Source organism: Juglans microcarpa x Juglans regia, chromosome 5S (genome assembly GCF_004785595.1).
Source record: "Juglans microcarpa x Juglans regia isolate MS1-56 chromosome 5S, Jm3101_v1.0, whole genome shotgun sequence".
In the NCBI taxonomy this organism is placed as follows: domain Eukaryota; kingdom Viridiplantae; phylum Streptophyta; class Magnoliopsida; order Fagales; family Juglandaceae; genus Juglans; species Juglans microcarpa x Juglans regia.
Genome location: NC_054603.1, coordinates 1,001,577 through 1,011,528, shown reverse-complemented (window position 1 = coordinate 1,011,528; position 9,952 = coordinate 1,001,577). Strand labels below are relative to the sequence as shown.

At 30.0% G+C, this 9,952-nt stretch overlaps 1 protein-coding gene across 2 annotated transcripts; it reads left to right on the top strand.

Moving 5' to 3' along the window:
- Positions 1-982: 982 nt before the first annotated feature.
- On the top strand, positions 983-4,001 carry LOC121268318 (vacuolar protein sorting-associated protein 55 homolog). 2 transcript variants are annotated; one of them, XM_041172534.1, is made up of 5 exons: positions 983-1,139; positions 1,495-1,546; positions 3,204-3,243; positions 3,411-3,495; positions 3,653-4,001. In XM_041172534.1, exons 2-5 carry the CDS (start codon positions 1,514-1,516, stop codon positions 3,834-3,836), a joined length of 342 nt encoding a protein of 113 aa, XP_041028468.1. In that variant the 5' UTR covers positions 983-1,139; positions 1,495-1,513; the 3' UTR covers positions 3,837-4,001. The 2 variants fall into 2 exon arrangements, with proteins under 2 accessions (XP_041028468.1, XP_041028469.1); XM_041172535.1 differs by having other exon boundaries at positions 1,030-1,407.
- Positions 4,002-9,952: the final 5,951 nt, after the last annotated feature.

Below are 9,952 nucleotides of genomic sequence, written 5' to 3'. Positions count from 1 at the left end.
AAATAAAAAATAATTTTAAAATATGTAAAATGTGTAGTGTAGAATGGTGAGTAGCATCCATCAATTATTTATAGCTAGTCAATAAATTCATTTGATAGTTATAAATATTAACAAGTCCACTTTATGTGTATGTTTTTTTTTTCTACATTAAATCTTAGAATTCATGTAAATATTTTAGAGAATTTGAAAAGATACTTAAAGAATGAGATGAGATGAAAAATATGTAAATAATAGTTAAATGATCTGTAAATAGTAGTGAAATTATTTGAATTGTGATATTTTATTGAATTTCGATAAATGAGAGAGAGAAAAAAGATTATTAACTTACAATATTATTTTTTACTATTATTTTTATTTTAAAATTTAAAAAAATTGAATTATTTTTTGTGTTTTGTTTAGAAGTTTAGAAAAGTTGTAATGATTAGATAAAAAAATTAAAAATTAAAAATTAAAAAGTATTTATATTTGAGTGATATTTGGAAAGAAAATAAGATAAAATAAGATAAAATGAGATGAGTTAAAACCTATTCCTAAACAACTCCTAAATCTTGAATGATAATATATAATAAACAAAATTTATATGTACAATCATTTTTACGTACTCCTATAACAAAACTCTTTAGATAATTTGCGTATACAGTCTCATGATATTTAATACTAAATATGGGCGGGATAAACTTTGTTGTCAAATATTATTATTATTTTTTTTAAAGTTGTCAAATATTACATTGAAAGACGGTTTCATGAGATAATTTTATGCAAGAAAAATGATATATCTATAATTTTTTATTTTATTTTAATAGAAGATAGTTATATAAAATTGAAATTATTTATATGATATATTAATTTGTTTTTTGATCAGTATATTTCGAATGACATATCAATTTCATTATTTTTTATTTTTTTGAAAGAGATATATCAATTTTATTGATTGACTGGAAAATAAATTGTTTTTTTTTTTTTTTTGATAAATTGTAAATGAGACGGAGGAAAGTATACAGAACAGTTACTGGATTTGACAAACCGGCAGTAAAAGTAACCATACAAGGTAGGTCGCAGAACCCGTTTCCGTTATCGCATCTCTTCCCTGGGCGAATTCGAGTGCTTTCCTCTTCTGACAATGGCGATGACCATCGAAGGTACGATTCTCACTTCATAGAATTTTTGTTTAAGATAATTATCGCGGGTCTGGGCGGGCTTAGCAAAAAAGGATTGGACTAGGGTTTCAAAGCACTAATTATTTCTGACCTGGACGAGCGAAACTATGTGGTAGTTAACGCAACGGATATTAATAGTTTTGAAGCTACTAATAGTTTCTTGATATGCATTGATTATCATGACACTAATCATTTCTCGTTGCGGTGCTGGATGCGCTTGGATTGCTGAATGGTTCCTGTTCTATGCAGTGTGAGTTGGAAATCTTAATTCTGTGATTTTGGCCCCGTACGCAGTTAAGTAAATTAAACTTATTATTTTCCACTTGTTTCTATGCAGACTTGCTGGGCTTGCTTTTATGTTTTCCGCTAGCATCTTGCTTCAGATCCTGGTATGTTTTCATAACTCACCGTTTGTAACAATATCGTGTTTTTGTTTTTTTTTTTTTGGGGGTGAATAGTCATAGCTTATTTGTTAATCGCATAAAATAAAATGGGGTTTGATAACCCCTACAGTTGTTTGACATGCGAAGCGTATTGCCTCTATATTTTCCTCCTGTTTGTTTTGTATGTATGATATTTCAATATGAGGTTATGATCAGTGCCTTTTGGAATAACTTTCCCGGTTGAGTTGGATTGGCATAGGTTATGTCCAAAAGAATAGTTGTGATGCCGCACTCACTAAGCCTCATATTGAGTGAGAGAAGCATGATAGAGGTGAATGAGTATACTGGTTCATTGAGTGTGAAGTTACACGTGGTTCCTTTATTAGGAACTGGGCTATATAATGATTTTCAAGGAGTTCCAGTTGTAATATTGACTACTAATTTTGGAGTAAGTTCATATGTGGCTTAAACTATCATTGGGTCATTACAACAGTAGACCTTTTTGCCAATTGAAGAGGATATATGGCTGCCCACAAATTGAAGCAGTATGTAATCCTTATCTATCTACTGTGGTGTATTTAGAGGAGAAAGAATATAAATTTAGAGGATCACAAGCAGACGGTGGAGGAGTTTTAAACTCTCTTTTTCAATAGTTTTTTCTTTTGATCATATGCTATAGATTTTAATGGGCTAAGATTTCATGATTCTCTTATTTTATTTTCTATTTCTAGTTATGTGTTCCTCTTGCATACTTCCCACTAATTGGGCTACTCCTTTTGCATTTTTCAATAAAATCCTTGAGTACTTACTAATAGAAGATAGGATACGGGCACAGAAAGGGCAACCCTTATCCCAGTATGGAGGACATAATACATGTAACTGTATGTAATAATAAAATTTTGATTTTGTGAATTGTAACGAAAAAAAATCAAAGGATTAGAGTAATATAAACAATGTAGGAGGTACTTATAAACTCCCTTGTCTATTTTCTTGAGCTTCATCAGGGTTGAATTCTGATATTAATTGATGCATGTTCATGCAAAATGGTATCCTTGAATTCTGTTAGATGTACAATATGAAAAATATATAAATTCAGTTAAAAGACAAGAAGTTTAGTGATATTAAAACTCACTATCCTTGTTATAGAGCATTCCTATATGACAATTATATATAGGGCGTTTCTATCCTTGTTAATTTCTATTCATGGCTTGAGGAACTATGGATTTGGCATCGAGTTAGATTTGGTATTTCCTTTTTCTTTTGTTCTCTGTTTTGGGTATTCGGTGAAAGACCCATGTCCTTTTTAGCCTGGATTCCATAACTAGAAAAGATTTGAAGGATGTGAATATTGTTGGTTCTTCAACCTTGTCTTTCTGACAAACTAGTTAATATGTACATTTTGATGTAAATGTTGAGTACATTACCCGTGATCCATTCAAAATGTTTAATTGAAGTTACATATCATCTCATATTCAAAGTCATTCTTGCAAGAATGATGTTAGTGCATTTGCATGGTCTCTAGGATTCCTCGTCATAAAAAACAATGATGTATCACCAAACTGGAGAGTAAATCCTACAATCAGAGAAATGCCTTGAGCATTTTATGCCAAATGAATTCCCTCTGATAATTTGTTTATTTATTACTTTTTTCCCCTGTTGATAGGCGTGTGCTGTATACAACAATTGGTGGCCAATGTTATCAGGTTAGTTGCTGTTAAGGGTATTGCAATTAGTTGGTCATCAAATATGTTTAGATCACATTTTGAAGAGCGATGATGTGAATTTATTTTCCTGTATCCTACCTGGTGGGACCCTAATAGCTTTTCGTTAGTAATATTATTAACTTCTTACAAACTTATTTTACCTGCAGCTCTCATGTATGTATTGGTACCTATGCCCTGCTTATTTTTTGGAGGTGGTTCCACTCAGTTTCTGACTAGCCGAGACGGTGGGGGGTTAGTATTCCTTAATCTAAACTCATTCAACATATGAATTTGTTTTCTTCATGTTAACTATATATTGATTTGAATTGTGTGAAACATTGATATACACACTGACACTCGAGCCGTTTTAATGCTCTACTCTCTGTTTGTTTGTCTATTTGATAATCAGTTGGATTGATGCTGCCAAGTTTTTGACTGGAGCATCAGCTGTGGGTAGCATGGCCATCCCTATTATCCTTAGGCATGCACAAATGATTCAGACAGGAGCTATGCTTATCGAGTTCACCTCCTTCTTCATATTCGTTTGCACTGTCATGTGTTTCCACCGTGCTAGCTTAGAAGACGATTGGTAATATAACCATCAAACTGGCTGTGTACTCGTGTGATCATTTATGTTATAACAAGTATCAAAATTACGGTGCGATAAATCTGCAGAGATACTAAATTATTCACCATGTAAAAATATGTTGGATGTATATCTTCACAAGGCTGTTTAATCAACTCTTTCTTTTGCTTTATTCCCGATCCCCCAACTTCGGGTTCTTTTTGTAAAGCTTTTGTATGTGATATACCTCCAGAACTAATTATTGTTTTACTTGAATATTTGGAAGTCGACAACAGAATGTCGGTAGAAGAATTCAAGTAAACTCAGTCGCCCAAGTCTTCCATTTTAGGCGTAAATTACATATGAGATTGCTTTTTTCAAGTCAACCCGAGAGTCATAAATTTTGCCTCTTAACTCTCTGGCTGGTATATTGGTAAGGGTAATACTATATATAGTTTTGGAATATGCAGTCTTCGCATATTTCTTTTGAAAAAAAGTGAGGGGTACTGTTAAAAAAAATAATTTTTTTATGTGGGTTTTGGATTTATCTATTTTTTTCAAAAGGAGTATGCAACGACTATCCTCTAGAATTGCAAATATTACTTCTCTATTGGCAAATGTCTTTAAAGAAATAAATAATGAATAATATTAAATATAATTATAAGTTGTGTAAGTATTACTTATTCTTTTTAAAAACGAGCATGGTTCATCATTAAAAAAATTAATTTTTTTTATATAAATTCTATAATTAATCACTCTTTTCAAAAGAAATATATTGTACTTATATAATCTATGATTGTAAATATCATTTCGCACATAAAACTAATTCATTGAACCTTGTCCTGAAATTAACGAAGGCCCAAAGTGCTCCTACATCGCTTTTAACGTTATTCATTTTCTTTTCCTTTTTGCTGTAGGAAATACATATTTCTTTAAAATTCAAAAAACTGAAAACAATTGATAAAATAATTGTCAAATATTATGAGTTAACTCGTAAAATTAGTAATTAACCCACATTATCTGTATAGACCAAAATAATAATATTGTTATCAATTTAACCTAACAACTTAAAAATCCTTCTACTTGTGTGTTTGTTTGTTTGCTTGCTAGCTATGATTTTATTAGATTTTAATATCATTCTAATTAACAACATGTGTACCGAGATATTCACGTGACACATCCTACAACAAATATATATATTTCTCCGGCGAGTTTTTTTCTCCATAAAAAGTAGATTTTTGTCGCATATCTTTTTCCCCAAAAAATGTTTGCCAGAGATTTAGGAATTTGATAAGATTGAACCAAATAATCTTATTTACATTTACTTAACGTGACAACATGACACAAATTTATAACCCGACGCAATAACTCGAATTACCGTTGACCCATGCAGCTAGCTTGATCAGGACATCACGAGTCATGGACTAGTACTTACCGCGCCTAGCTAATTCCTAAAGAAATCTCCTTATTTTTCAGCCAACAAGAAAAATGCACCCGTGATGATGTTCGATCGATCCGGCCAAGAAAAACCTGAAATTAGAATTAAGTCTCCTAATCAATTCGAAGATGTTGGATCAGCTTCGTGACAAATTCTTGTCCATCGCGAGGAAAATGTGTACTGAATGCAGTGTGAAAAGGCCAAAAGGACGAGAATTTCTCCGGAATTAATGACCCATGAATGAGAGGATAATGCCATGTAAGTTCCATTGAAACGTAGTACATATAAAGGATATAAGACCTGACTGGCCAGAGATAGTCTATCCCACGTTAATTATATATATATATATATATATATATATATATGTTCTTTCCAAGACATGACAATGACCTTAATTAGACACACATACAGTACAGGACAAACCGGCCCACATGCATGCATGATCATGCATCACAACGTACGACACATTACATTCGCTTTTCTGCGACGTTGCCTTAAAAGGTTTTTTTATTGTGATTAAGATATAGCGAGAGTCTTGGTCGTTGAAATAACCATATATTGAATTACTCTTCCATGGTTTGGCGAGAAACATGGAAAACTCTTTAATTAAAAGTAACCTTGTTTGCTTTTTACGAAGTCTGGATCAAAAAGCTAGCTTATTGCAGAAGCAATGATACCCACCCAGCTAGCTAGCATTGCTGGGTATCAATTTATATATGAAATAGAGTAATAATATATTCATAATATTTCGTACAATATATTATATAATAATATGTTAGAAGAGAGATATTTTTATAAAATATTATATAAAAATAATATAATTTTATAAAAATATCTTTTATTTAACATATTATTATATAATATGTTATACAAAATATTATAGAAAAATCATTTTACTATGAAATATCGATCATCCTTCCAAGCTGATGATGATATTGTTGAAGTCAATCCAGCGTGGTCTGCGCGTAGGCTCACACCTGATGATTCAAGCCCGTTCTTGTCAAACTGCGCGTGAAGCCCTGCGCATGCACGGACGATGACTTCATTAATATTCATGTATTCTTGAGGTGGGTCAAGCGCTTGTTGACTTTATCTTGACTCCATTATTTCTTCTAACCTTTTGTTACGTACGAATTCAATTTCATATAATATGAATAGAAAACATATTCCTGATCGTAGTTATACTAGATCATCAACGTCTCTGTGTTCTCCAAGATTTCTATCCCTTAACGCGGTAATCTTGACTCTTCACAAAATTATAAATAAAACTGGGAATATCGATCATAGTTTACTCAATATTGTTAATGATTGATCATGGACGTGCTGCAATGTAATTCTGATGACCTACTGACGAAGCTTTTGTATGCGTTAATGTACGTGGACCCAAAAAAAAAATTAGGGTTCTTCACTTCTTCTTGCAAATCGATCGATCGATTGCCTCCAAGAGACTCCCTGATCTGTCTTCCATATATATTCAACTCGAATTATTTAGGGAGCCATTATTATTATATAATCATACAGGCCTCATTTTCAATGTCAAATTAATTTACATGATCAGGATCATGATAATCATGATCACCTCTTTATTTCTAGAACATGATTATATAATTTCTCTTATTTTTTCCACGTTATTATACATCCGAGCTTGACTATAATTTGCAAGAGAAGAAAATTATAATGTTTTATATGATTTTGAAAAATGAGATAAAAAAAAAGTTTAATAAAATATTGCTCTAATTTAATTTTTTAATATAAGTTTTATTTAAAAATTTAAAAAGTTAAATTATTTTTTGTGTTTTGTTTAAAAATTTAAAAAATTATAATGATTAAGTAATAATTAAATAAAAAAGTTAAAAATTAAAAATTAAAAAATGTTTATTTTTAGATGATATTTAAAAAGAAAATAAGATAAGATGAAATAAAATAAAATAATTTCATCTTTCAAACAACCGTCTAATTAAAAATTTAAAGAAGTCATTTCACACAATATTATTATAAAAAGAATAATACTAAATATAGTTATAAGTTATAAAAATATCGCATATCTATTTTGAAAAATAGTAAAAAATTTATTATTAAAAAATTAATTTTTTATATAAATCTTATATTAATTTTTTTTTTCAAGAGACACATTTATCACTAGACAAATATGACAAATATTATTTCTCCGAAATTTAAGGAATTCACGCATTGCGTGGCACGCAACCTAGCTAGCTAGCTGTTACGTAGTACTCAACTAATAAATGCTAGCCAGCTAAACCAAACTCATTGGCCGAATCTGCTCCGTTTGCTTACTCAAGCTACAATTTTTTCAAATTTTAATATAAAATATAATAAATAATTTAATTTTTTTAAATTTTAAAATGATAATAATATTAAAAAATAATATTCTAATAATATTTTATCATCTCAATTCAATTCAGTTTAACATTCAAACGCAACAAATCTTTTTCGATCAAAATCTAGTTGTATAAATTAATTTCTTGGGCAAGAAATTAATCCTATTTTAGAAGCAAAATTCTAAGATATACATATATATATATATATACATATATATATATATACATCCTGCGTATTTACGAGTAAGGCTAAAAACCATATATATATGGTAATTTGTTTCGAATTACTACGATATAAGTGGACGCGCGGCGTGAGTCATAATTTGTAATGCAATTAATTAAGTACAGAATCCCATATGAATCATGATCCCACTCGATCTAGCTATATATATATATAAAAAATGATTTACACATAATATTTTTTACAATATTTTACACATGAATTATGTTCTAAATGAATAATATTTTTATAAAATATCTTATAAAAATAACATAATCTTATAAAAATATCTTCATTTTATAATATTATTGTGTAATATATTGTACAATGTGTTTTGTGTATACGGCCTCTTAATTAGTTTCTCTCGATCAAAGTAATTAATTTATGATAAGCTTTTACTGGGAAGTTTCCAATGAGTGGGTTAATTTTGTTATTAATTTACCTGCAGCTAGCTTGTGAATTAATTAGCTGTTGAGAAATTTCCAAGTTGATCACCTAGAAGTTTGAATCCACACATCATGATTATTATTTAGTCATTTGAATTTCTAATTTGACCTAGAAATTCAGTACTTTTATTTACTTTATCATGCATTGAAGATGATCAATATAACAAGAAGGCAAATCTAGCATAAATTTGTGTTAATAACATGTATAGACCATCATAACTACTAAACATTTTACTATCAAAATATTATAAATTAGTTTTAGCTGATCTTGGTTTTCTTTTTTCTTTTTTATAAACGAGTTAGGGTATATATATATATATATATATATATATATATATATATATATATATTGCCTTGGTTGTATATGTGTGTGTGTCTATATATATATATATATATATATATATGGTACTTGCATGCCTTGGTTTTGGAACGGTTTTGAGTTGAGAGGACCCAAAAGAATTCGGCATTTTTCGTAAGAGCTTATAAGAAGTGGATCTATTCCACTACTAGGAGACAAAATATGTGCAAGATAGGTACGGGCCGGCAACTTTATATGTATATATATAAACTACCTTTTTTTTTTTTTTTTTTTTTGATGGAATATATAAACTAGCTGTTAAGCATGCATGGAGAACCTCAAACACATATATAGGAACAAACACTACAGAACATATTATAATGTGTGTGTATATATACTTATTTATTTAAATATGTACATACACACATATATAAATATATAGGTAGGGGTGGCAAATCGTATTAACGGTTTGTGTTTGTGTCGTGTTAAGTTGTGTATATTATACGATATGGGTCAACCTAAACACGACTCGTTAAACTTAATAGGTTAGATTTTCAAACCCTGATACGACTCATTAAAATAATGGATTGACACGACAATACTCATTTTAACCCGTTATGAATTAACTAAAAATATATCGACACAACCTTTTCAACCCGTTTATGTAAATTGCTTGAATTGATCCAAATAATCTATTTTACTTGATTAACATAATGTTATATAAAAGTTAAAATCACAATATCTCTAAAAGATATAAAACTAACTAGATAAGTCTAAAGTTATAATCCAAACAATGAAAGCACCAAAATTACAATCTAGATGAAGTGTAAGAAGCAATCGTGACTTGTGAGAACTGAGAGAGATTGAGGGTCTGAGAGAGAATTAGGAAATACGAAATAGCTAGAGTTAGGGTATCTTTTTTTTTAGGTTAAAAATGATATAATTATAATTTTGAGTAAAAAAATTAACGAGTCTAAACAGGTCACTAACAGGTTAAGCGGGTTTACTCGTTAGTAATTTGTTAATGAGTCGTGTCTTAACGGGTCAATGTTTTGACCTGAATCCGTTAATATCAAATTCAAACCTGTTAATTTTATATCGTATTCATATTGAATTAACAGATCGTGTCATATATTACCGTTCCTATATATAAAAGTGAGTAACGTTCGGCAATCAGATTCGTCCTCGGCAGTTATTCAACGTTGTGTCATCATCTTGTACGAATCCAATTAAGTCATGAGAAATCATACTTTTTTGGTCATAATATAAACACCTGCTTAATTAACGATCCGCTTAATTTTGTGTGGTTGACAACAAATTAGAACTATCGCCTTAATTATATACGAATTTGGGTCGTAAATATTGGATGTAAAAGGTCTCAAATCAACGACGACACGGTTGTA

What these genes read in the sequence shown, in the direction of transcription:
- LOC121268318 (XM_041172535.1), top strand. Translation starts at nt 1,337, where the DNA reads ATGACACTAATCATTTCTCGTTGCGGTGCTGGATGCGCTTGGATTGCT. An exon ending in TTGGTGGCCAATGTTATCAG is followed by an intron (nt 3,244 to 3,410) that starts GTTAGTTGCTGT and finishes TTTTACCTGCAG; the next exon opens with CTCTCATGTATGTATTGGTA. An exon ending in ACTAGCCGAGACGGTGGGGG is followed by an intron (nt 3,496 to 3,652) that starts GTTAGTATTCCT and finishes TTTGATAATCAG; the next exon opens with TTGGATTGATGCTGCCAAGT.